Source organism: Brassica napus, chromosome A2, assembly GCF_020379485.1.
Source record: "Brassica napus cultivar Da-Ae chromosome A2, Da-Ae, whole genome shotgun sequence".
Classification (NCBI taxonomy): domain Eukaryota; kingdom Viridiplantae; phylum Streptophyta; class Magnoliopsida; order Brassicales; family Brassicaceae; genus Brassica; species Brassica napus.
This window is the reverse complement of record NC_063435.1, coordinates 17,733,033-17,759,673: the sequence shown is the minus strand read 5'-3', so window position 1 is coordinate 17,759,673 and position 26,641 is coordinate 17,733,033. Positions and strand designations below refer to the sequence as shown.

Sequence of the window (26,641 nt, the reverse complement as noted above, 5' to 3'; positions counted from 1 at the left end):
ATCACAATTTTAAATATATAATTGTTATGTGTCGCGATCACGTTAATTAACAATTTTGAAGAAATAAGTTGAATATAACATTAAAGTTCATAACCATTTAGAACATGGGCCTATAGACGTCCTATCATATATGGACATCTTTTTTTTTGTTCAAATATATGGACATCTAAAGCAATCCCCTATATATTATTTGAGAAGCATTGCAACATTTTTTTGTAGCCACATGTCATCACTATAATGATTCTTAGAATCATTAGAAAAATAAGTTAGTTCATTTAAATATATAATAAGTTTTTTATTAAACCACAATAAATGCATTATTAATGTGATTTATTATTTTCTTAAATAAGATTACGAAATTGCCTAATGTGACTAAAGTATATATGACAATTAATAATTTTGAATAATAAAGATTTGATAAAAATAAGTGTGTATTATAATTATATTTGTTTAATTTTAAGCTATTAAAATAAATTAAACAATCATAGTAACCATATAATAAAAATTTAAAAAATTATTTATATATTACATTTTGAATTTTTTAAAACGAGTATAAATTACTAAAACTATTAAAAAGTTTCACATTCAAATTTTGTGATCTATGATTTAAAAAATTTGTTATGACATGATACAAATAATTGAAAAATAATATAAGTTGAAAGTCTCATTTAATAAGTATCAAAAATAAAAGATATATAAATATATGTATCATTTTAAATTAAACTATATGCCATATAAAAATACATAAATATCGTAATTTTGAAATTTACTTAAAACATTTTTTTGATAAAAAAATAAAAAAAAATATTGACAACTTATTTTTTTAAAATATTATAAATGACTTAAACCATTATTGCCACAGTGGAAATTTTGTTATCACTAATTTAGACTTTTTCCTATAACAGATACAAATGATAAAAAACAAATATGACCAAAAAGCATCATCTAATAAATATTAATATTAACATATACCATATATATGTCACTATCATTTAAATTTAATTATATATCATATCAAATAGAAAAAATATTTTTTCGATTTATTAAATTTATTTATATGTTCGCACTAATTTAATTATATAAGTAGTAGATAATGACTTTTTAATTATTCAATATATATTTATTATTTCATAATATGCTATAAAGATATAACTAGATACTGACCCGCCCTTTCAAAAGACGGGTATTCTATCTATTAAAATGTCATTTTTCAATTTTAATATTATTTCTAATTAGATAAGGATGTGTTTCAATATTTTATTATCTAATATGGTTTTATTTTTATAAATTGTAATTCTAATTAGTGCGAGTATGTGTTTGAATAGTTTATTATCTAATATGGTTTTTATTTTTATAAATTGTAATGTAATATGTCAAAAAAAATTGTAATGTAATTTATTTGTTATTATTAAAATTGTTTATACATATAGGACTACAAATCCGTTGTTTGTTTAATTCTTAAATATATCACGTATATTAATTTGTTTATTTCTTAAATGTATAATCTCAATAAAAATAAAACAGGCTTTTTATGATTTGAAGTATAGATATTTTACACAAATTGGCATAATGGGTTAATATATTTGTTTATCTCTTAAATATATAATCTCTGTATAAAAAATAAAACAATCTTTTTAATGATTTTCACTAAATATATTTTAAACAAAATGGCCTAATGGGTTAACAATGGTTCAATTTGGACCTATCGAATGGGCTTTAAATTTCTGTAGATCATTAAAGATATTAAAAAAAGTAATGGTATGTTTTGTAATATTTTTAAAAAGTCAGGGACATAATCCTAAGAAAGATTCTGCTTTAATAGTATAGATATATAAAACAATTTATATATATAATGTTCATTCCGCGCAAGGCGCGTGTCTTAACCTAGTAATAATTTATAACAAAACCGAGTTTTTTTTTTTTTTCCAAACTGAGTTTTCTATTTGCCTTCCTCGACAACACCTAAATCGGGGGTAAAAGGAGAAAAGGAAATAAATATAAGATTCTTCTCTCCAATGGCGAAACTAACGACGGAGTCTCCTGTCTGCCGAAAAATTGTGCATTCTTTCTTGGATTTTCTTGATTCCGGTAATCACCATCATCACTTGCCATCTAGGTTTTTTTTTTGTTTTCAGAACAATTCTTGAAGGGTTTGATAAGAGGTAAAGAAGCGATTCGGTGAAATTGGGGATTGAATTGTTTTCTTTTGGTATTTATTGCTAGTTCAAGTTGCTCCTGGTGTTGACGAGGAAGGGCTTGAGGTTGCTAAAGAATGCATAAAGGAAGCATTTAAGATCACTTCCGATTCTGCCAGGGACTATAACTCTAAACCCGTTTCGCTTGTTAGTATCTTCACTTCTCCTGTAGATGAGTCTAGTTCTTCATCAGCTCCTGACTTGTCCAACTCTGTGGATGCAAGCAAAGAACCTCTCTCTAAGGGTCAGTTATGGTTTACTTTTTTTGTTCATAATTTCATCATTCTCTTGTTGAACTTGTCTTGTTTTGCAGGAACTTGTAGAGATGAACTATTTGGCCAACTCTTTGGTGCGCTTGAGAAAGTTCGGTATTTCAATACCACGCCTAACGGAGTTGATGATCTTGCTCAGCTGGAGAAAGCAACCAAGATATTTCATGATGCTATCAGTGTTGGTTTTTGGTGTTTCCTTGTTGACTTTATTGATGTTTTTGCTTCCATTGGTAAACATGTTTCTTTATCTACATAATCCAGGAAATGGAAAGTTCTGGATGCCAGACATTTGATGCGAAAAGCTTGGCAGAAACATTCAAGTGCCAAGGTACTTGTGATGTTAACCTTCCCTAAAAGAGACACCTTGAAGTTTTATTTTTCTAAATGTTGTCTCATCTATTTCTTCGTAATCACTGGAGTTATTACCTCTGTTTAGGTAACAAGGCCATGCAGTCCCAGCAGTATCTGGAGGCAATCGAGCTGTATTCTTTTGCAATTGCACTCTCAGATAAAAACGCTGTTTTCTACTGCAACAGGTGAGTGATAAAAAAGCCTTAACTTCGTAGCTCTCTGGTTGTGTTTACTGCTTAATCTGATTTTTCTTAGCATGCTTTTAGATATATGTTCACTTCACCAAAAAATTTAAAGGAATTAATTATATATCAGGGCTGCTGCATATACCCAGATAAACATGTGCTCAGAAGCAATCAAGGACTGTCTTAAATCCATTGAGATAGATGCAAACTATAGTAAGGCTTACAGTCGCCTTGGGTTAGCATATTATGCTCAAGGAAAGTATGCTGATGCTATTGAGAAAGGCTTCAAGAAAGGTATTTATGTGTTCTTAGAATGAATTCAGCCTTCTCTATCAAGTTAGCATATTGTTTTCTTTCAAAGGGGCCGATTGCTTTAGAAAAAGTGCTAAAGCTTTCCTTTGTTACATTATTCCTGTGCAACCTTTTCATCACCACTTATGTCAGCTTTGGAGTTGGATCCGCATAATGAATCTGTCAAAGAAAACATCAGGGTCGGTTTTACTTTATTAATATATATCATATGATCATTCTGTAACTTAAATGAGACTGAAGACATCGATGTATTTGCAAAATATAGGTGGCTGAACAAAAACTAAGAGAAGAACAACGACAGAGACGTAATCAGGTAAATTATTATTTGCATGGATTAGTAGAAATAATACAAGAAACCAAAGGAACTAACGTTTTGTGGAGCAGAATACAAGCACGGGACGTAATCAAGATCCGGGAATGGGAGGGCAAGGAATACCTTCTCAGTTCTCAATGCCTTTAAACCCTGATATGATGAGCATGTTCATGAACATGGCGGGGAACGGAGGAGATGGTAACAGAAATGGTACAAATGAGCCTGAGATTCGTGTAGGCGGAAACATCAACATAGATCTTGGCGCTGCTGATCAAATGCCTGAAGAGTTTTCAGGTGCATTGCGATCAATGATGCAAATGTTTGGAGGATCACAGGAAGGCAACAATAACAATCCTCAAGGTACTAATGGTGCACATGGAAGACCATCTGGAAATTAAACCCTTAAAAGAGTCATGTGTGTTTCTAAAGTTATTATATGGTTTCTCAGTTTGTGCTCCATAGACTTTTTTAGGTTTTGAATTTTAACAGCAGACTGATGTAATGAAGTGATGTTATTACAAAATGATGTTCTAAGATTTTGGTATACATACATGATGAACATGAGCAAGTGAAATTCATATTTAACCTCAATATTCTCAGAAACAAAAAAAAAAAAAAGGCAAATTGTTAAATTACTGTACAATTTGAGAAAGAAAGAAAAAGCCGAACCCACCTTATGAAAACAGTACTGATACTTTGAAGAATTTTCTACAATATACAGTTGTAGAAGAAACACACTCAGTCACAGAGAAGCAACACCGGAAGAAGGTTGAAGCGCACGAATTCTGATATCATACTTGGTAACAGTGTCAGTGACACCCTTCCTGGGCGATGAGTTTTGTGTTACGAGTGCGTACTCAGGAGGGGCCTTGTCATAAGAAGCATTGCCTATGTAGTTATTACATTGGCGACAGAGAAGCTTAGTCTTGCGTCTGAACAAACCCCAAGAGTATCTGGAGAAGTGAGGCATGCATTGGAACTCATCAACCTGGCTGAATCTCCCCTCGTCAATGTTGAAGAAGGATATGATTCCAGTCTTCATGGATTTCCCATACTTCGATCCAATTGATGATGTAATTCGATTGGTGGAGCTCAAGTTCAGCTCGTACCCACAAGATCCACAACTACAAGAAAGTTAAAAGACATTTGTTCCTTCTCTTTAAATAAGAAAACAACAAGAACATTGAGTTCCATATTACACATAAACTTCGATGCAACAATCAATCAAACAAAAGTTCATATTTACAAATAATTGCATTTATGGACTAATTAACATTTTTCATCAGTTTCAGTGAGAGAAGAACAAAACGAGCTTTATGATCAAATCAATCAACAGTGGAAACCCTAATAAAAAAGCATAAGATTCAAATACAAAGATACTTGTTACCTGTAATTGACATGTCTCATGGAAGATGAAGAAGAAAATGATGGAGAATACAAGTGGTTGCCACCAAATCCGCCGTCCTTGATACCCACCGACGCCGATCTGTCCATCGTCGCTCGAAATCAGGCAAAGCTTCCAAGACTTTCGTGACCGAGAAGAGTGGGGTTTGATTAATAGGTTGAAGAACGTGTCCCTCCCACTTGATTGATTCGGTGTGACTTAAAACTTTTTCACGCCTCCGATGTCGTGGTTTCAACTTTCTAGCAACGATCGAATTGAAGCAGTAAGAGTTCTAACTGTTTGATCGGAAAACGGTAATAAAAGGATGTGGGTTTAACGAAGACGTTTTATTATGGTCGGAGGAGACGTTCAATCGGTTACAAGAGAAGTAAAGAGAATGCGACAGAAGAGAAGCCGGCAACTCGAAGAGCTACCGGAAAAGTACAAATAACGGCAAGATGAAGCAAAGGTGAAAACCCTAATCTAGCCGCCAAGTGTTAGTCAGATGATTTCGGATCCCCTTCTCGTTTCTCTTCCTTCCCCTTATATAGTCCTCTGATGTGTCGTTCTTGACCTAGCTTAAGTCGTCTTCGTGGGCCTTCCTTATTGGGCCGAGAGGCCCGCATCCATCCGAGCGGTCGCTGAGCCGGATGCCTCTTGGTCGGCGTCGCTCGACTCGAGATACTGTAGAGACAAGCCGAGTAACCAACCGAATTAAGCCGATTATTCGAGCCATCGCTTTCCTTGGTCTGGGCCAGGCCTTCTATTCTTTGGGCCTTGCGGGATGATTAAATCCATCCTCTACAGTAAGTCCCCCCAGTCCATCGGTGAGCGGAGAGTCGACAAGCTCATGATGGATTCTGGAACTCGAAGGTTCGAAAGAATAGTAGTCCTGTCGGGAGTTTGAAACGATGGGTTGACGAGTCGCGGGAAGGCTGCGGTAGTGCCTTCTCTCGGGGTCGTTGAGTCTCAGGCTCCCAGATTTTGATCGGCAAATCCCGGCTAATTCACCGGTTTAATCGATCTTAGGATAACCGTTTGGTTAATTAAGATAAGAAGCCGGAAAGTCGCGGGAGTCGATGGGGTTTTTTGGGGGAAATTCGAGGCCCGTTTAGGCCCATTTAGGTTTAATAATGACACCTCGAACCTTTCCTCTTTTTCCCTTCACGAGTGTCTCGGGGAGTTGAAACGCCGCGAGGGTCCGCTGGGTATTTAGGGGGAATTTCGAGGCCCATTTAGGCCCGAATAGACCTAATGATGATGCCTCGAACTCCTCCCTCTCTTCTCCTTATAAATACGTGGATCCCCTTTCATTTCTTCAAGTTTCCTCCGCGATCAAAGGTACTTTCTCTCTCCTTCCTTTATCTCTCTAAGTGTTGTAACCTTCATTCGACGCGATCTCCACTATGTCATCGGTTCCGAGATTATCGAGGCGACAAAAAGGGAAATCGGTCGCGGCGACATCGACGCCGGCAAGGAATCCCGACGGAGGTCGTCTCGGGGATCTGGAATCTGCCCACCATGCGGCGATGATGGACACCGCCAATTTATCTCGTTCCCAAAGGCTTCTGGTCGCAGATGCTACGAGGCTTGCGAGGGAAGGGAATGAGAACGTCGCTGTTAGCGACGCGACGGATTGCGCGAGAGACGGGCAGAGCGGGGCGACGCCTGTCGACTCGGTTACTTTGAGAGCTCGCCCTATGGAGGGCGATCCTCCTGAGAATGACGATCCCGAAGCTGAGTTAGTCCCAACGACCTTCTATCCTGACGGGATTTTCGAGGAGCTTCCGAGGCTTCTACCCAACTTGCTTCGCCCTGCCTTCGTGGCTGGTCAAGACTGGGAGGGTGTAGAAGAGACTAAATCTACCCCGAGGAGCGTGAAGAAGGTTCTTCGATCCAAGGGCGCTACGGGCGTAACTTTCCTTATCCCCACGAAAGAGCAGAGACCTTGGTCTCCTCCGATCGGATATCAGACGGTATACGAGTCTTACTTCCAGGAGGACACTCGCTGTTGGTTCCCGATCCCGCGACTGATCACTGCGTACGCTAGGCGGCGAGACATCGCGATTAGCCAACTGTTGAACGGCTCGTTGCGACTGGCCGTCACCTTATCGATTTTAGCGGAGCAGATCGATATGCCGATGAGCGTCAGATCTTTCGAGGAGATGACCTCGATAACCGATATGAAGGACGGAACCTACTCGGTGAAAATGCGACCAAACTGTAATGTATGCGCCGGTCATCCGAACAAGACGCAGAATTGGCAGCGCTCTTACTTCTTTCTTAAATCCGACGTCTCGGCTTTCGAGGAGCCTCCTCAGGAGGACTATCGGGTTCTTTGGAATCGATCCTGTGGTAGAGTACCTTGTCGCGAACTACGTCTGACTTTGTTGTTCCTAATGAGATTCTCCTTTTCTTTTGTTCGCAGTTGGCCATCCTACGTCTCCCGTCTATCCCGAAGATTTCTTGAAGAGCGTTCAAGCCGTCGCTTTGCTTAGAATCTACCGTTGGTCTGAGATCACCGTCGAGAAGACCTACGAGCTTAAAGATCGGATTGCTCGAAGTGCGTTCTCTCGCCGTTTCTTGTATATATTTTTTTTTTGGCCGTATGGCTTGCTTGTCGCGTGCTAACCTCTCTGCCTTGTGTTTTCAGGAGGGTGGAGGTCAGATCTTCCAACAGTTCTTCCTATTCGCGCGAAGAGGCTGGAAATTTTTCCGAGAGATATCCAGAAACAAGTCAACGAGGCAAAGAGAATGGGAACTCTTCCAGACTTGAGCGCGATGCTTGCCGTTCAACTAGGACTGACTAGCGGGGGCGGGCCCTCGACGGCTGTCCCTCGCGCTAGCGAGGTTCCTCCTTCCGGTGCTGCGAGTGCGAAGAAAAGTAGGAAGAGGAAGAGGGGTGTCTCGGGAGCCGAGGAGAACGCCGAGGAGGCGAGCGGCGTCCCCCCTTCCGGTGATCTTCAGAAGAAGAAGAAGAAGAGGAAGAAGACCAAGAGGTCTGTTGAGGCTCAATCGGAGGGCCCCGAGGAGCCGACTGGTACTGAGGAGGAAGACGAAGAAACTCGGCCTGAAGAGGAGGTTTCTGAGGCCGAAGTCTCGAGAGAGCGAGATGATGCGAGGGAAGCAGATGGATCTGAGGCTTCCCTTAACGCCGCCATCCCGGATGGTTCCGACGAAGATAGTGGTGAGTCGCCGCTTTTGGTGAGAAGGCACAACGACGAGATCGACGATGACGTGCGATCTCCTGTTCTGACGCTTCCTAGCGAGGAGACTCCGGCTATCACTGGGGCGGGGGCCGTTCAGACCGGCACGTCTCCTCGCGGCTCTGCTATCTTAAGGAGGGCTCCCGGGATTAACTTTCCGGATAAGGTCTCTTTCCACTACGAAGGGCCGGCCCCTCTGGCGTACGTTCCCGAGAAGTGCGGGGAGCTTCTTCGTCAGCTTAGAGGGAGGGCAAAATCCCTTCCTGCCGTGAGGGACCTCATCTTCGGGGATGAATACGAGGAGGCTGCGAGGGCAAAGCTGCTGGTAAACACTTCGACCTCTTCCCCTTCTTGTTGCATTACTTGTTGTCTCTTTCTCTTTCTCTTATGATTTTCATCTTCTTGTTCGTCTAGGGAGACGGCGCGATGAACGTCGTGATTGATAAGTACGACACTGCCCTGAAAGGAGTCTCGACTGAACTTGAGCTGGCCAAGAAGGAACACGCGGAGAAGGAGGAAGCTTCTGCTCGTCAGCTGAGTACATCAAAGGCTAACGTCGAGAGGCTCAACGGGATGGTCACTCGTGCGATGGCTCGAAGGGACGAACTCAAGGCCGACTTGGTGGCATCTCGCGGGATTATCCATGAACTCGAGCAGAAGAACGCTGAGCTCGAGGGCGAGAAAGCTTCGCTCGCTGCATCTCATGAAAGAGAGATGAAGCGCCTTAGAGATTCCAGGATCTTGGAAGTGACAAAGGAACGAGGAAGGGTTGAGGCCGAGATGTCTGCAAAGGCTAACCGTCGCTTCGCCAGGATTCGCTCCCGAGAGGAACGTCGAAGCCTTTACGACAAGGCTCGGTTGCTTCATAGCCAAGCTTTTGGGACCAGAAAATGCCTCGAAGCCTTGAAGAGGGCTGGGAGCGACATCCTGCAAGCCACGATCGATCTTTTCGCGGAGCAAGAGAAAAAATACGAGCAGGAGGCCGAGGAGCTCAAGGTTGGTGAGATACCCGAGGTGGATCTCACGCTTTCTCCTCTTATATTGGATTCCCAGTTTGTGGATGCTCGTATTTTGGCGAGTCTTGATCCCTACGGGTCCAATGCCGGTCTGATCGACCCAGAGACCGCAGCAAATCTTGTTACTCCGCCCTCTGATCCAATCGACGGGCGCCGCGACGAGCCGACGCCTTTTGTAGAGGGTTCTTCGGCTGCGTTTGAGGGGGAGACGCCTAATCGGGGGACCAATGCTGCTGAAGACGGTGGTCCTGTCCTCGTGCTCTCGGATACTTCGGCTGAAGGGTCTCGTCGAGGTAATGAGGAGGTTGCTCGCGAGTCGAGTGTCAGGGCTTCGGAGCTTTCTGCCCTCAACGATCGTGAGAGCGACCGAGAGGATTAGCGTCTCTTGTATGTTGTTTTCTTTTGAGTCTTATATGACTCATTGTTGTAGTTTTTTTTTTGAACCTTTGCCCTCGAGGCTTTTGTTTTGCTGTTTTCTCGCTATCTCGAACTCTTTTGGTGATTTGGACTGATTTACTTTAGATTTGTCTATCAAAATCGTGACTTCTCAAGATTTGAAGTGACTCTGCTTGTTCGGTGTAAATGTTGTTCGAGATGTCGAATCATTATAATTTTAAACTTGTTATGACTTTGTCTCGATTGACCTCTTTGAGTCGCGACCGTTTGCCATTTTGAGTTTAAATTGTTAATTAAGAGTTTTCGACTTTGACGGTTCCGAGTCGATCCCAATGTAATTTTCAAGCGTTTGGTTGGCCAGACCTTACTTAGTTAATTATAGGATGAATCGGAGTCATTGTCTCGGCCGTGTTGGTTTAGGTCGCAACGCGGTCGATCCCGTGAATACATGTCTGATCAGGACGTATTCAATCGTGGGATGCGAGTGCCGATACGTTTGTTCGAGGAGCCGGGGCGTGCTCGAGTAGGCATCGCTTAAGTGATCGTCTGCTTCGGAGATCGATTCCTCGGGGAGGGTTTTTATATTTTTTTTTTATTTCGGCTGGACCCTTTTTCTTTGGGCTGCCTACGTATCCCTTTGCGGGAATCAAGCCATTCGTAGTTCTTAGATTGCGAGTGAAAGTGGCCTTTGTGGCGCATTCACTCGATTTTTTTTTTTTTTTTTTTTTTTTTTTTTTTTTTTTTTTTTTGGGTAAAAGCGGCCTTTATGGCGCTTTTACTCGATTAGTAGATTGCGAGTGAAAGTGGCCTTTGTGGCGCATTCACTCGGGTTTGTGTTTCCAGGCTAAGGGTGGAAAAGGCGGAGATGTTTGGAGTTCCAGGCTCTCGGTACTGCTTCGCCTGTCGAAGTCTCGAGGCGGTATACTCCTGGCTTGATGACTTCGACTATCTTGTATGGTCCCTCCCAGTTGGCTCCGAGCTTGCCGGCCTTCCACTCCTTAGTGTTTTCGAAGACCTTTCTTAAGACGAGGTTGCCCATTTCGAGAGGGCGCGACTTGACCTTTTTGTTGTAATAGCTCTCGATTTGATGCTGGTAATTCTGGATGCGGAGTAGCGCTTGGTCGCGCTTTTCCTCGATATCGTCGAGTGCATCTAGGAGCATGTCGCGGTTGATTTCAGCGTTCTGTGGCATTCGCGACCGGCGTAGGCTCGTCACGTTCACTTCTGCGGGAGCCATCGCCTCGATGCCGTAGGCCATTGAGAAGGGCGTAGTTTTCGTCGCTCCGCGAGGAGTGGTTCTATGGGACCACAGGACACCATCTAGTTCGTCTGCCCAGCATCCTTTCTTTAAGTCGAGTCGTTTCTTCAGACCGTCGATGATGGTCTTGTTCGTCGATTCGGCTTGACCATTACTTTGCGGGTTTCTCGGCGTCGACATGTTGAGTCGTATGCGCCATCTGTCGCAGAAGCCCTTGAAGTGATGCGAGATGAATTGCGAACCATTGTCCGTGATTATCTCGTATGGGAGCCCGTGTCGGCAGATTATGTTCTTCCAGACGAAGTGTTGTACCTCCTTGTCGGTTATGCTGGCATAGGCTTCGGCTTCAACCCATTTGGTGAAGTAGTCAGTGAGGACCAGGATGAACTTCTTTTGTCGAGATGCCGGCATTGGACCAATGATGTCCATTCCCCATCTCATAAATGGATATGGAGCAGTCAAGGTGTGGAGAAACTCCGTTGGGCTGTGTATGGTTTTGGCGTGGCGCTGGCACTTATCGCACTTGCGCGCGTATGTCTCGCAATCGGCATTCATGGTTGGCCAGTAGAATCCGAGGTTTTTAACTTTTAGTGCGAGAGCTCGCCCGCCCGAGTGGTTGCCTGCTGCTCCTTCGTGTGTCTCGGCCATGACGAGTCTCGTCTCGTCGCCGGCGATACATTTGAGTAGTACCTTTGATGCAGTCCATCGGTGTAGTTCTCCGTCTAGGACGACGTAGTGCGTGCTGCGTCTTTTCAGTCGCCGGGCATCCCATTTTTCGACGGGCAGTAAACCCTCCGCGAGGTAATCGATGAGTTCCTTGCGCCAATCTGTTGAGTGATCATCTGGCGAGGGGGATTCTACTTCGTCAATGTCCATCGCGTCGTTGATCGCTGCTATAATCGCGGCCTGTTCTGCCTTCGTATCGATGCTCGGTTTCTCGATTTTATGGATCGGGATTGTCCTTTTGACCTGGTCGTGTAACTTGCTTCCCAGAGCGGCGAGGGCGTCGGCACAAACATTTTCTCCGCGAGGAACCTTCGTGAGTTCGAAGAACTCGAAGTCTCGCGTGAGGTCTTGGACGAGTTTGAGGTAGGCGTCCATCCTGTCGTTGCGGACGTCGTAATCACCGAGGTACTGGCTTACGACGAGTTGAGAATCGCAGTAAGCGCTGATTCGCTTTGCTTTCACCGCCTTGGCGAGACGGAGCCCCGCGATGAGGGATTCGTACTCAGCTTCGTTGTTTGATGCCGCGAAGCCGAAGCTGAACGACTGCCGGATTAGTTCTCCTGTTGGTGATTGCAATTGCACTCCTGCTCCTGATCCTTTACTCGTGGATGACCCGTCGACGTGGAGGATCCAGTTTACGTTTGGTAGGATGAGGTCTTGTTCCAGTTCTGGCGTCAATTCGATCAAGAAGTCGGCAAGGACTTGTGACTTTGCTGCTGTTCGATTTTTGTAAACGATATCATGTTCGCTTAGCTCCATCGCCCATTTGGTCAACCGTCCCGATTGGTTGGTATTCTGCAGAACCGTTCTGAGTGGTTGGTTGGACAGTACTTCGATCGTGTGCGACTGGAAGTAGGGTCGCAATTTTCTTGCCGAGGTGACGACGGCCAGGGCCATTTTTTCTAGTGTTGGATATCTCGTCTCGGGCTCCGTCATTCTTTTACTTGTGTAAAAGATTGGTTTTTGTTCTCCCCTGTCTTCTCGAATTAATACGCTGCTGACGGCGGAGGATGTAACGGCGATGTAGAGAGACAGTGTGTCGCCGGCTTCTGGCTTTGATAGAACGGGTGGGGTCGTGAGATAATGCTTGAGTTGATTGAACGCCTCCTCGCATTTTTCATCCCAGAGGAACCTTTTGTTTCCCCTTAGTAGCTCGTAGAAGGGAAGACACTTGTCGGTCGATCGCGAGATGAACCTGTTGAGAGCTGCGATGCGTCCCGTTAGTCGCTGCACTTCGCGGCTGTTTTTCGGGCTTGGAAGGTCGAGAATCGCTGAGATCTGCTTGGGGTTGGCTTCTATTCCTCGCTGAGTAACGATGTAGCCGAGGAATTCTCCGGAAGTGACACCGAAGGTACATTTGGCCGGGTTGAGCTTCATCCCATAGTCGTTCAAGATCTTGAAGCAGTCGCGCAAGTTATTGAGGTGGTCGTCGGCCTTGAGTGATTTGACTAGCATATCGTCGATATACACTTCCATGGTATTGCCAAGTTGGTCAGCGAACATTCGATTAACGAGTCGCTGGTAGGTCGCACCGGCGTTCTTTAGCCCGAAGGGCATCACCTTGTAGCAATAGGTCCCTCTGTCGGTGATGAATGCCGTCTTCTCGCGATCGTCGGGATGCATCAGGATCTGGTTGTAGCCTGAGAAAGCGTCCATGAAGGTTAAGAGTTCGTTGCCAGCGGTTGACTCGACGAGACGATCGATGTGAGGGAGTGGGTAACTATCCTTTGGGCACGCCTTGTTGAGGTCCGTGAAATCGACGCATATGCGCCATTTGCCGTTCTTCTTCTTGACGACGACCGGGTTGGCTAACCACTCGGGGTATCGGACTTCTGTAATAAAACCCGCGTCGAGGAGCCTGTCGACTTCGTCGTTCACTGCTTTAGATCTTTCCGGACCGAGTTTGCGTCGCTTCTGTCGGATGGGTTTGAACGTGGGGTCGACGTGCAGTTCATGGGATGTAACTGCGGGGTCGATCCCCTTCATGTCGGAGGTCTTCCAGGCGAACGTTGAAGCGTTGTCTTTGATGAAAGAGATGATCTTTGAACATAAGTCGTCGGACAGGTATACGCCCACTCGGATGATTTTTGTTGGGTCGGATTCATCAATTGCGACTTCTCGAACTTCCTCTTTCTGGGGGTATATCTTGTGGAGTGGTTTGCTGACGGAGTTGACGAGGGAAGCCTGTTGCTGCATCTTTACAGTTGCAATCAGCAGTTCTCTCGCGGCTTGTTGATCTCCCCGTATCGTCTGTGTTTTTCCGTCTTTGCCGGGAAACTTGACGCATTGATGGTACGTCGAGGGAACGGCTTTCATGGAATGCAACCATGGTGTTCCGAGGATGGCATTGTATGGTGCTTTGGCTCGGATGACGGAGAACTTGACGGTACGGGTTATACCACCTGCGTATACTGGGAGACGAATTGTTCCGATCATTTGCTCCGAGGCTCCGTTGAAGCCGGTGAGTGTGCGAGAGGAAGGCTTCATATCTCTTAAATCGACTCCCATTTTATCGAGTGTGTCGCGGAAGATGAGATCGACTGAGCTGCCTGTATCGATAAGTACTTTCGCGACTAGGCACTCTCCGATGTCGAGATCGACGAGGAGGGGGTCGTTGTGCGGCATGTGGATACCCTTGGTATCTAGTGCCGAAAAAGTGATCTGGTGATCATTTTCGACTGGAAGTGGCCACTTCTTGGAAGTGGTGGCTTGTCGCTTATAGTCTTTGACGGCTCGAACTGAATCGCCGCAAGGAGGCGATCCTCCCATTATGACGCTAATGTTTGGCGTGCGGGTAGCTCGCAATGATTCGAGTTGCTTCCTTAAATCGTCGGTTGTGTTCTCGAACTGAGGAGCTTCCGCGGGCTTTTTCTTTTTTGACTCGAGACGTCGTCGCAGATCGGACTTCTTCGAACGGTTTAGTTGGATTCGCAGGTCATCGGCCTTTGAATTGAGCTGGTCGCGAAGGTCGCCGTCTTCACCTATTCTCCTGGCGCTAGATTTTGAGATGGTTGTGCGGAGGTCGGCGCTTCCCACGTGTTCGTTTGTAGCGCTCTTTCGCTTCAATAGTGCGCGCAGGTCTTTATCTGTTGTCGGGGAAGTGAGAGATTGCTCGACTTTGCTGTTCAGTTTGTCGCGTAAATCTGATTGCATTGTCGAGGAGTCGTCGTCAGAAGAGTCACAAGGGCGAGAGAGTATGACTTCCACTCGTCGCCGGCGACGCGGATGTTCGTCTTCTGATGAGTCGTTGGCGGGGCCGACGTTGTTGACAGTAGTGCGCTCAGGGCTCGCTCTTTCCTCGCTAGGGGCCGTGTTCTGCTGAGACTTCTGTGCCTTCTTCTCCTTGTTCTTACTCCAACTTTTGGTGTTTTTCGGTGTCGTTGGAGAGGTGGGCATTTGAATTGTCCCGTTGGTAATTCCGTCGAAAAATTGCCCGATGAGGACTTTGCACTCTTTCGTATCATGGGAATCCCTTTTGTGGTAGAGGCACCATTTCTTTGGCTCCTCAGAGTTTGAACTCGCTGGTTCGGACGACTTTGTTTGCTTCGAGGCGGAGTCTCGATCCCAGTGGTTCCAGGCTTTCTCTCGCGTGACGGCTGCTGTCTTTGGCGATTCCTCGTCGTCGACCGAGCTAACGTAGCCTCGCTTCTGAGTGGTGTTCCCACCGGAGGAGTGCTGGCGGGGCTCAGGGCGGGTGTCGTTTGTTCGGGCGGGTCGCTGTTTCGCTGCTGCTTCTTTTGCAAACTTTGCTCTTGTGTCTTCTTCCATGCGGATGAAGTTGTTTGAGCGAGCGATGGCGTCAGACACAGATTTCGTCGGGTATCGGTAGAGATCCTGACGGAATGTGGAGTCAACGTGCAAGGTATTCATCAGAGACTCGACAGCGATAGGATCAGGAATATCAACTTTCGAGACGATAGCCTTGAACTTTTCCATGAAGTCGCGGAGGCTTTGGCCGCTGGTATGAGTGAGGTTCCACAGGTCGGACACGGTCGTTTCTTGGTTGGTGAACATGATATAATTCTTCAGGAAGGCCGTCGAGAGGTCGTGGAAACAATCGACGGAGTTTTCTCTGAGGCCTGTGAACCAAGTAAGGGCCGGTCCCTCTAGGGTTTCGACAAAGAGTTGGCAAAAGCCGGCGTCTTTGTCTTCGTCGGTCAGATTTGCGCGTCGCATCGCTATGTTGAAGGACGTAACATGAGTAGAAGGGTCGGAGAGACCCTTGAAGGTTGGAAGACGAAGTTTCTCCATCTTCTGGAGCCGTACGCCGGTGACCCTTTGCGTGAAGGGTGTGCGAAGAGATTCCGCGAGTACGTGCTCGATTTGGGGCGCCGAGGTCGTCACCTGGTGGATCTTTGAGTTGATGTCGAGGACCGACTGTTTCAACGCGGCTAGCTCGCTTGCGGTGTCTGCGTTGATGTCGTTACCGGCGCTCTGGTTGCTGTTACCGACGCTCTGGTAATTGTTATCCCGCGCAGGTGCTATGTTGGTGGTTCGTTCAGTGGCGAACAGGTGTCGACGGTACTGCGCCGTTGAAGCTTCGGCGTTTGCAGCGATAGGGGCGAGTATTTTTGCTATCGCTGTGATTTGGTCGACCGCCGCCTTCTGCGCCGCTTCTTGCAGGGCGAGGCGTGCCAGGATGGTTTCCATGGACGCAGGAGGGGGTAGCGGAGTTACTGGTGTAGGCGTAGGTGTTACCTCGGGAGCCGGCATCACCTCGAGGGCTTCGCGCTCCTCGCCAGACGAAGAACTGTCGTTGCTGACAACCATAGTACTAACGTTACTTTGCTAAAAATGCCCCACGGTGGGCGCCAACTGTTTGATCGGAAAACGGTAATAAAAGGATGTGGGTTTAACGAAGACGTTTTATTATGGTCGGAGGAGACGTTCAATCGGTTACAAGAGAAGTAAAGAGAATGCGACAGAAGAGAAGCCGGCAACTCGAAGAGCTACCGGAAAAGTACAAATAACGGCAAGATGAAGCAAAGGTGAAAACCCTAATCTAGCCGCCAAGTGTTAGTCAGATGATTTCGGATCCCCTTCTCGTTTCTCTTCCTTCCCCTTATATAGTCCTCTGATGTGTCGTTCTTGACCTAGCTTAAGTCGTCTTCGTGGGCCTTCCTTATTGGGCCGAGAGGCCCGCATCCATCCGAGCGGTCGCTGAGCCGGATGCCTCTTGGTCGGCGTCGCTCGACTCGAGATACTGTAGAGACAAGCCGAGTAACCAACCGAATTAAGCCGATTATTCGAGCCATCGCTTTCCTTGGTCTGGGCCAGGCCTTCTATTCTTTGGGCCTTGCGGGATGATTAAATCCATCCTCTACACTAACTTGTAAATGTAACGAGAGACTGACCGGAGCAGTATTAGTTGTTACATTTTTATGCGTCTATATTTGTTTTTCATAATTAATTATATATTTTAGATGAGTCGTAATATGACTAATTGTATTCAAAAGACATCAGAACGAATCAGCTAATATGATTATTTTTGATACAAATATTCGAACTTGCTTTAGATTTCTTTGCTAATTAGATACTTTTAGATTCCTATACATGAGAACCAAACTCATCCAGACTCAGAATAATCCAACTCAAAATCAACACATAAATTTATAATATTCAAACGAGCAACACATACCTAAATGGATAGCCAATGTTTATGCCTAACTGATTTTATAAAATAATAAAAATGACGCAATCTATGTTTTTGGCTAAATTAAATGAAATAGAAAAAAGTTTTTAATTTAGTAAAATAATTATATGAAGTGAAAAACTAAGTGACAATAAATGTCATACATTTTTATTATTTTAATTTAAGATATTATTTTATTCATAAAAATATGTTTTTGAATTATGTTTTTGACTACGTAATTTTCCACCAATTGAAACTAAAATTAAAAGAAAAGTTTTAGTAAAACAAACTAAACCAAACGTTTAACCATATGCAAATTCCAATTATTTTATATTTTTGATTTTATAATTGGCACAAAATTAATGTTGATTAACTAATAAATAAAAATCCGCACTATTATTATTATGGTAATATAATTAATGTTGTGATGCATTGTTAAGGTAATATAATTAATGAAATTGGTAACTGGGTGAAATATAAAAAAATTATTAATGTAATTATATTAATGAAATTACTAAAAAGATACTATAATTTTATTTTATAGTCATATCCATGTTTCTAAACAGTGCTCATTTATCTATGATCAATGTTTCCAAACAGTACCAAAAAGTACTTCTGTTTTAATAATATATTGTATTTTAATTTTTTGTATCAAATGCATTTATGACTGTACTTTTCTGCTTTTGAGATTGATTTTTTTTGGAGGGAATTTATATTATTCCTTATTACCAATATTAACCCTACTCAACCACACATATATGTGCAGTGCAGACATAGAGCTAACTCACCCTCCGTTGTCCAGTTAAGCACGCTTCTGTAATAATGATGAAGTTCTTTTGAACCTTATCCAACACTACTTTCACTTTAGTGCAAAAACCGGAGAACACATTTAACTTATCTTTAGTTCCAAACTACTTCATCTCTTTCCTCTAGAAAAAGGTTGACCGAAATGATTTTTGCCGTCGGCAAAGAACCGGTCAGTGTTAGGTTCTTACCCATAGTTGTCTCGACTTGTTTTCTCATATGAATTCAAATTAATCGTATAAAACGATAACATTTAACTTAACACCATAGTTTTCTTGACTATACGATTGGTTTCTACTATTTCGTAAAACCAACATCGTACAAAAGGCGATTTCTCCGAAAGAAATCATAAAAATGTTTAGTCAAAAAAAACTCCCCAAAGGATCTAAAACGGGGCAAAAGCCCATGTCATGTCGCCAATCCTAGTTAGGATCGCCGCGATGGGCCATGGTTTGAAGAAACGTACCAGCCGGTCTTAGGTCCTTAAGGCAAGTATTCCATGGCCAAGATAGAAGGGTAAGGACATCAGGATGCTGAAACTTAACCAAACAAGGAGGGAAATAAGAATCAGTCAGCTGGATGAGTTGTACGGTACCTGGGTGATGCGTTTGGGAAGCTCGGTCAAGCTGGAAGAAGCTCGGGCAAGCTCAGACCAGGTTGTTCCAGTTTAAGTCAGGTCAACCCGATGGACAAATAGCTCACTCAGCTTGGTCTGCTGGGAGCCAGATCAACTTAGCTGGACGGAGTGTTCGGGTCTCGGGTAGTTGGACCGGGTCCGGGCCGGATGGCCGACCATGTGGGCTAGGGACTGATGGGTCTTTGGGCTAGGCTGTGGGCTATGTACAGAAGGCTTGGGTATCTGATTGGGCTCAGGACCGACCCAAGAAGGGGCAGTTATGGGCACTGGGGTGCAAGTGGCCAAGGTTGCAACCTTTCAGCCAAGTCATGCCCATTCGCCTAGCAAGTTGTACCTGTTCGTGTGTCAAGTCCTGGCCACCTCTTCTCTTTAAATATAGGCCCTCTCTGTCCATTGTAGACTTCAGTTTCGTGAGAAACAAAAGGAAAAGGCTGAATGGAAAGTGATAGAGAGAGATCGGCCATAAAAGGCTCGGTTGTTGTGGTTTAGTATCTCCGGTAACGAGAAGAGTTTAAGAGAGATGAGGCCGTGTGGTTATGGATACCAGAGGCAAAGAGAAAGGTCCGCAGAAGGACTCCAACCTCGTGTTTCAATCAACTACGGTCAGTGGACTAACCACCAACCCATCGGCTTAGACAATCGGACAGTCCGAACCAGTCTAGTCTTGGGCGGTTGGATTATGTCTTATTCTTTTTATTCCTTTTATCTTTTTCTTTCTTCTTCTTATGTATATTTTCGTGTCTATGGTGATGTGTTGGGATTGGTTATAACCGTGGTTTTGGTTGAGTAATGCGGTCGTGGCCCATAACTTTCGAGTTAGGCGAGCACATGATCTAAACCGGCCAAAGGTAATCCGATTGGTTTGGGGCGGTTCTGTTCTGTTGTGAACGTTTGCAACCCTTCCCTGAATAGTCACGATGGTTCATGTAATGTGTAGTAACAAGGCGTGGTCCTTTGGCCATAGGCCGGACACACGCACGGATCAGACAGTCCATATGGACGGTTAGATCAACGGTTGGGACATCTGAATTGGTACGTGAGTCTAAAGGGTACAAGTTCCCAAAGGATGTGAGTTCCAAACGGCGCCATTGGATCAAGGCTTTGGCTGATCCAAGTGGATAGTCCGCAGCTGCATAGACGGACGTTCGGACGGTTCGTTTAACCAGAGTGTTGTATCGCAAGGTCTGATCGGTTCCAAGGCAAACCAGATGGACTTGGGCCATTAATCGGTGGTATGGATCCAGGCCTTGGGCCGGATCAGGTAAGAAGGTCCATGAGCTTTTGGGCCAGATGTATAAATGGCCGATCGAACCTAGACCTTAACCGGACGGTTAAACGGGACTATGAATTGTTCTAGGCTTAGCCGATTGTTCTAAGATAGTCTTGATAGAGGTTTATGATTAGGAACTGGAACCAAACCATACATTGCTAGAATCGATGGTTAGGCTATCTGATTGTACTTGTATGATGGATTGTTGTTTCAGGAACTGAGGCTGATCGTGGTAAAGCCAAAGAGCCGTGAAGACTCTATCAGTGAGAGGGTGTGTGGCGTGTGGATAGATTGTGTTAGGAATGAACTCATAATAGCTTATAGAACACATTGCAACTTATGTATCAAATCTCATTTTCTTTAATAACACAAACGATTTATCTTATGTTTCTGTATACTATCTGGTAGATTGTTTATGAACCTTATATTTGAATATGATTTAGTAAAAAATAGACTTGAAAATGAATCAAACAAGCGAAAAATGTTTGAAAGTAAGACTTAAAGTTCAGTTGGGTCGAAAGGCCAGGAACGGGTCTTATAAGTTAGTATCAGAGCATGCTTGATTCTAGGATAGTTTGGGACCTTTGGTGATGTGCCGCAGTCCACATATCATTACATGGAACCAGCTCAGCATGGAGTTCAGGACGTTCTGAACATTTCAACCGAGGTTCATGTTTTTCATCATGCCAGACTTGACTTGGATCATGCAAGACTTGACTTGGATCATGCCAGACTTGACAAGGATCATGCCAGACTTGACTTGGATCATGCCAGACCTGACTTGGATCATGAGGTTTCACAAAATGGTCAAGACTTCTCTATTTTGGCTCGATTGGCTCGTACCGCATGTACCGACGACCGTGCTGATGATCTTTCTACCTTGTTCGATCCGATCATGGACTTTTCCTTTGAAAATTTCTCTAAGGCAGGGCTCCTTAAGCTATCAGAAGACTTGGGTTTTGTCGGAACGCAACTTGTCCGATCAGAACGCCCCGCGGCCTGAGCAGAACGTACCGCGGCCCTTGCTGATCGTGCCGCCAATGTGACTGTCCTTACCGCCTTGGACTTACCCGGTTCAGATGCATCTTGATGGAAGCCGATCAGTCACATTAATTAATTCTTCTCTTTATTTCCGTGTAATAACTAGATATAGATCTACTTTTCTATTTAATTCCTAGATCTACAAAACTCTATAAGTATGAAACTCTTTCATTTTAGTAAATGAGAAATCGTTTTTGTCAAAAGCTTTTGAGTTTAAACTCTTTTTTCTTCGTTTAAGAACTTGTCTTGTTTCTTGGTGTGTCATATCCAAGTAAACACTTCCTCAAATCGTTGGTCTTGTGAGTCATATCAAGCAACGACGAGAGATCCTTCATTTGGTGGACTTGTGAGTCATATCAAGCAACATCTGAATCCGGGAATATCAAAGGCCACTCCGCAACCATTGTGCGACCCTTCAATCCATCCAGTTCTCCATCTGGAGTTCATATCCAAATCTGATCCATTCGAGTAAGCCGATCTTAAGGTCCTTCAAGTGGTACCAGAGCCACTCGTTTGGTATATTCTAAATCATTCATCTTTCTCATCTTCCATTTTTAAATCATACAAAATTCTTCTTCTATCTATCTTGAATCTGGGCCCCTCATTACCATCCTCAATCTATCCAAAAAAAAAGATCTATCAAAAAAAAAAGATCTATCAAAAAAAAAAGTAAAGTTTCAATTTTGATTTGTGGATTGGTGGTAGAAGAGAAAGCCTGCTGGCTGAAGAGAAATCCAGCCTTTGAGGTGGTTAAAACGGATTCCAAATAAAATAAAATAAATCTCTTATCTTTCTCTCTTAAGAAATTCCTTTTGTGCTTGCTTGGATTTTGTCCATTGGGATTCTTTGATTTGTTCTTCTTAGAACATTGAGTAGAAACTTGTGTGTGATCACCTAAATCTGAGAGAAACACTTGAGTGGGTGAGATTAAACACTTGAGAGTGTGATGTTTTATTTTCTAACTTTTGTGTTGAGATTTTCAGGTTATGATGTTTGGTCTTCAAAGGAAAAATATCAAGGAGAAATCGATTTTGTCTAAAGTTTTGAGTTAAACTTTTTGTTCTTCGTTTAAAGAAGTTGTTCTTAGTTTCTTGGTGAGTCATATCCAAGCAAACACCTTCCCTAAATCGTTGGTCTTGTGAGTCATATCAAACAACGGTTAGAGATTCTTCATTTGGTGGACTTGTGAGTCATATCAAGCACCATCTGAATCCGCGAATATCAAAGGCCACTCTGCAACCTTTGTGTGACCGTTCAATCCATCCAGTTCTCCATCTGGAGTTCATATCCAAATCTGATCCATTCGAGTGAGCCGATCTAAGGGTCCTTCAAGTGGTATCAGAGCCACTCGTTTGGTATCTTCTAAATCATTCATCTTTCTCATCATCCATTTCTAAATCATAAACAATTCTTCTTCTATCTATCTTGAATCCGGGCCCCTCATTACCATCCTCAATCAATCTAAGGATACTTCCTTACACAAAAATCTCTTCATTTTTCTTTCTCTTTTCTTTTTCCCACAATGTTTGTTTTGGGTTTTGACTGCTGATTTTTTACTGCCTATCATCCTTTGAACCAGTGAAAGAACTCTGAGTGACCATCTAAAATCGTGAGCTAAACACTTGAGAATGTGAGGATTTTTATTTGCTAACTTTGTTAAGTGTTTTCAGGATGTTTGGACTTCTCAAGAAATCAAAACCATAACAAGACGTCTACTTTCCTTTTAAAACTGTTTTTGAAAAAGAGCAATTGATTTTTGATAAGAAACAGTTTGCTTCTATTGAGTTTGACTTTGTGCAGAAACAAAGGAAGAGACAAAATAGGTGTGATTATGAGAAGTGGGTCAGAAGTGGTGATCGTCCCTTCACCAAAGCCAAGAGAAGCAACCATGATGTGCCTGATCAGAACGAGCTTCAGACTTATGCCAGCTTGGAAAAGATGTTGCATAAGGCGATTCATGTTGTCCGACAACTTAAAAGAAGGGAAACACCAACACTTCTTCTGCACCAAAACAGCAAAGTAATTCTTCTTCTCTTTCAAATTCCGATTTGAAAACTAATGTGTTGTCTTCTAATAAAAGCAAGGCTGTGAAAACCACAAGCAAGGCTCTTTTTACCAGGTGCTTCAAATGCCATAGGGTCGGTCATTATGCCAACAAGTGCCAAAAACAGAAATCGTTGGTGACTTTGGATAAAGTTGAAACCGAGCAAGAAAAGGAAGACCCTTTGCCAATTTTCGATGACTATGTACATGAACCAAAGGAAGGGTCAGATGGAGAGCAAAACTGTGGTCATCAAGAAGGATCTTCTTCCATTCACAAACCAGATCGAACTTAAGGTGAGCAACGTTCTGATTATGGTTTTTTTGCTTATAATCCTTTTCCTTTTAATGTTTCAGATTTGAGGACAAATCTTTTTGAAGAGGAAGGGAATGTTGTGCCCGGTTCGTGGATCAGTCCATTGGAGCCAACGAGCATGGAGATCAGGACGTTCTGAACAATTTGACCGAGGTTCGTTCATCCGACCGTACCGGACACATTGACCGAGCCGTCCTGCGTATGTCCCGATTGGAGCTTCGGCTGGAACCACGACCAGACGACCGATTTCCCCGTACTGAAGCTCATCTTCCCCGACCAACTCAACATTCAAAGACCCACGGTCGAGCCAGACTTGACTTGGACCATGCCAGACTTGACAAGGATCATGCCAGACTTGGCTTGGATCAAGCCATACTTAGCTTGGGTGGTGTAGAAACCGAAGACGGACATGCATTCTCATCCGGCGGACCATCTGGACAGTCCCGCAAGCGTCCTTATCTTTATCCCGTGCATCCATCTGGTTCGGATGAACCTGGACATCTTGACTAGTCTTCTCCATTTTCTGTTCCTTGACCAGATCTAGTCTTCTCCATTTTTTGTGCCTTGACCAGATCTAGTCTTTTCCATTTTCCGTGCATTGACTAGATCTAGTCAAATTTGTGTTTTCTATGCATTATTTTCCTACATTTCTATTAATTGTCTTTAACTACAAAACACTATAAATATGTAGTCCCTTTGATGAATAAAATCAGTTCAGTTTTGGTTGTTTATTTTCGATTCTTCTTTTCTCTGAGTGAGAGAGAATTCTTAGCTAGTTCATCGGTTTGAACCGGCTTGTTGGTTTGGTAGTCAGCCAATCATCTTTGTGTGTCGTTTGGTTGTCAGCCAACACACTACATTCGTTTTTAGGTGGTTAGCTTTAGATCGTGGGTATATCAAGAGTCATTCCACATCTCTTGATTATCCTTTCAATCCATCTCAGTTCCAGATCTGCCGTTTTCCTTCTTGAATCATATCCAGTACCCAGCTAAAGTGATCCTCCCTATCTTAGGGTTCTTCAGTCCACGGATCAAGACATGTGTTCAATCAGATGAGGGAGATTCATGATGTGCTTCATGCTTTTTTTTTCCATCATTTTTTTATAGATAGATCTTTTTTTTTTATAGATAGAGGATGGTAATGAGGGGTCCGGATTCAAGATAGATAGAAGAAGAAGATGATTTAGAAATGGAAGATGAGAAAGATGAATGATTTAGAAGATACCAAACGAGCGGCTCTGATACCACTTGAAGGACCCTAAGATCGGCTCACTGGAATGGATCAGATTTGGATATGAACTCCAGATTGAGAACTGGATGGATTGAAGGGTCGCACAATGGTTGCGGAGTGGCCTTTGATATTCCCGGATTCAGATGGTGCTTGATATGACTCACAAGTCCACCAAATGAAGAATCCCTCGTCGTTGCTTGATATAACTCACAAGACCAACGATTTGAAGAAGTGTTTACTTGGATATGACTCACCAAGAAACAAGACAAGTTCTTAAACGAAGAACAAAGAGTTTAAACTCAAAAGCTTTTGAAAAAAATGATTTTTTGATTTATTAAAATGAAAGAGTTTCATAATTATAGAGTTTCGTAGATCTAGGAATTAAATAGAAAATTAGATCTAGATCTAGATCTAGTCTTCAATACGGAAATAAAGAGATAATACTAGACAAGGTGACTGTTCGGCTTCTGTCCAGATTCATTGTATCCTGAAGCATGAACCGCGGTAAGGAGAAGGACGGATGGGGGACTGTCCGTACGAACCACCATGTCCATTTCATGAACCAGACTGGGCCAAGTGTGGCCTATGTCTCCAGAAAGGTGAAGGATCCTTGCCTTAGTGAGATTTCCAAAGGAAAAGTCCATGATCGGATCGAACAAGGTAGAGAGATCATCAGCACGGTCGTCGGTACATGCGGTACGAGCCAATCGAACAAAAAGAGAGGAGTCTCGATCATTTTGTGAAACCTCATGATCCAAGTCAGGTCTGGCATGATCCTTGTCAAGTCTGGCATGATCCATGTCAAGTCTGGCATGATCCACGTCAAGTCTGGCATGATGAAAAACATGAACCTCGGTGAAATGTTCAGAACGTCCTGAACTCCATGCTGAGCTGGTTCCATGTACTGATCCGTGGACTGCGGCACATCATTCCCTCCCTCTTCAAATGGATTTATCCTCAAATCCATTGTACCTGTATCAAAAGAGAATAAATCAGATACAAAGGATTTAAAATTCACGGAAAATTCAGTGAATGAAAAGTTTGGACAGAAACTTCCTTGGAGGTTTGAAATGGTTTCCCTCAAGTAAGTCCGGTTTCATGTTCCACGAACACAAGTCCTTAGGCATTCACGAGTGCTTCCTCTTCTTGGAAACTGATCATGCTTATCATCTTCATTCAAAACAACTAGAGAAACCACATCAAATCTGCGAAAGAAATAATCAAAGGGTTTCTCTATCTTTAAGACATCAAAATCAGAATCCATGCCCTTAGGATAATCATCAAGCACGTGGGCAAGTATCAAGCAAGTAAAATGATTGCCAAAAATTAGTTTATCAATCTCAAAATCAGGCCACGGTGTGAAACTGTTAGGAAAACAATGAGGCAATGCCAATTTCGAAAAATTCTCATCATGAATGGAATCAAATTGATTATTTGGCCTAAGAAAATTTGGTTCATGCCTTTTCCTAAACCAAATCTCTTTCAAAGCACAGCTCAATGGAAACAATTCATGAAAAGGTTTAAGTAAAATGTTTTTCAACCAAGTAAAGATTTGTTTTTACTTAGAAATTCTCAGATTCAAAACGTTTTCATGATGAGTAGAGACAATCAACCCATGATCCTTACAGTGCTTTTGGTTTGGATAGGAGGTTGACTGAGGAAACACCTTTGGTTCATTGAGGATCGGTTTTGGCTCAGGCCGCTTCTTTCTTGGACCTGAATCTCCTTTAGAAGTCTGGTACTCGCGGATAGACTCCAAATGATGTGCCCCAGTCCATGGACCAGACCGATCAGAACGTTCCAGACGTCCCAGCTGAGGTTCATCCTACCGATCAGATCAGACAGAATCGGGCCGTCTATCGGCTCGACCCGCGAACGTCCGGATTGGAGCTTTGTCTAGATCCTCGACCAGATGCTCGAACTGACCGAACCAGTACTCGACCTTCCCAACCATCTCGACAAGCCAAAGCCAACAGCCGTGCCAGACTTGACGTGGATCATGCCAGACTTGACTTGGATCATTCCAGACTTGACAAGGATCATGCTAGACTTGACTT

At 43.6% G+C, this 26,641-nt stretch overlaps 3 protein-coding genes across 3 annotated transcripts; 2 read left to right on the top strand and 1 right to left on the bottom strand.

The window, feature by feature from the left end:
* Positions 1-1,916: 1,916 nt before the first annotated feature.
* LOC106427027 (small glutamine-rich tetratricopeptide repeat-containing protein) lies at positions 1,917-4,164 on the top strand. Its single transcript, XM_013867760.3, has 9 exons — positions 1,917-2,088; positions 2,224-2,439; positions 2,509-2,645; positions 2,729-2,795; positions 2,904-3,003; positions 3,134-3,297; positions 3,448-3,494; positions 3,581-3,628; positions 3,700-4,164. The coding sequence occupies exons 1-9, from the start codon at positions 2,016-2,018 to the stop codon at positions 4,024-4,026; spliced, it is 1,179 nt and encodes a 392-aa protein (XP_013723214.2). The 5' UTR covers positions 1,917-2,015; the 3' UTR covers positions 4,027-4,164.
* On the bottom strand, positions 4,123-5,995 carry LOC106429515 (uncharacterized protein At4g08330, chloroplastic-like). The gene is made up of 2 exons (XM_013870267.3): positions 5,016-5,995; positions 4,123-4,752 (listed from the first exon to the last, which is right to left on the bottom strand). Exons 1-2 carry the CDS (start codon positions 5,120-5,122, stop codon positions 4,371-4,373), a joined length of 489 nt encoding a protein of 162 aa, XP_013725721.1. The 5' UTR covers positions 5,123-5,995; the 3' UTR covers positions 4,123-4,370.
* Positions 5,996-6,418: 423 nt separating this feature from the next.
* LOC125584402 (meiosis-specific protein ASY2-like) lies at positions 6,419-9,613 on the top strand. Its single transcript, XM_048752851.1, has 4 exons — positions 6,419-7,367; positions 7,441-7,575; positions 7,666-8,543; positions 8,633-9,613. Exons 1-4 carry the CDS (start codon positions 6,419-6,421, stop codon positions 9,611-9,613), a joined length of 2,943 nt encoding a protein of 980 aa, XP_048608808.1.
* Positions 9,614-26,641: the final 17,028 nt, after the last annotated feature.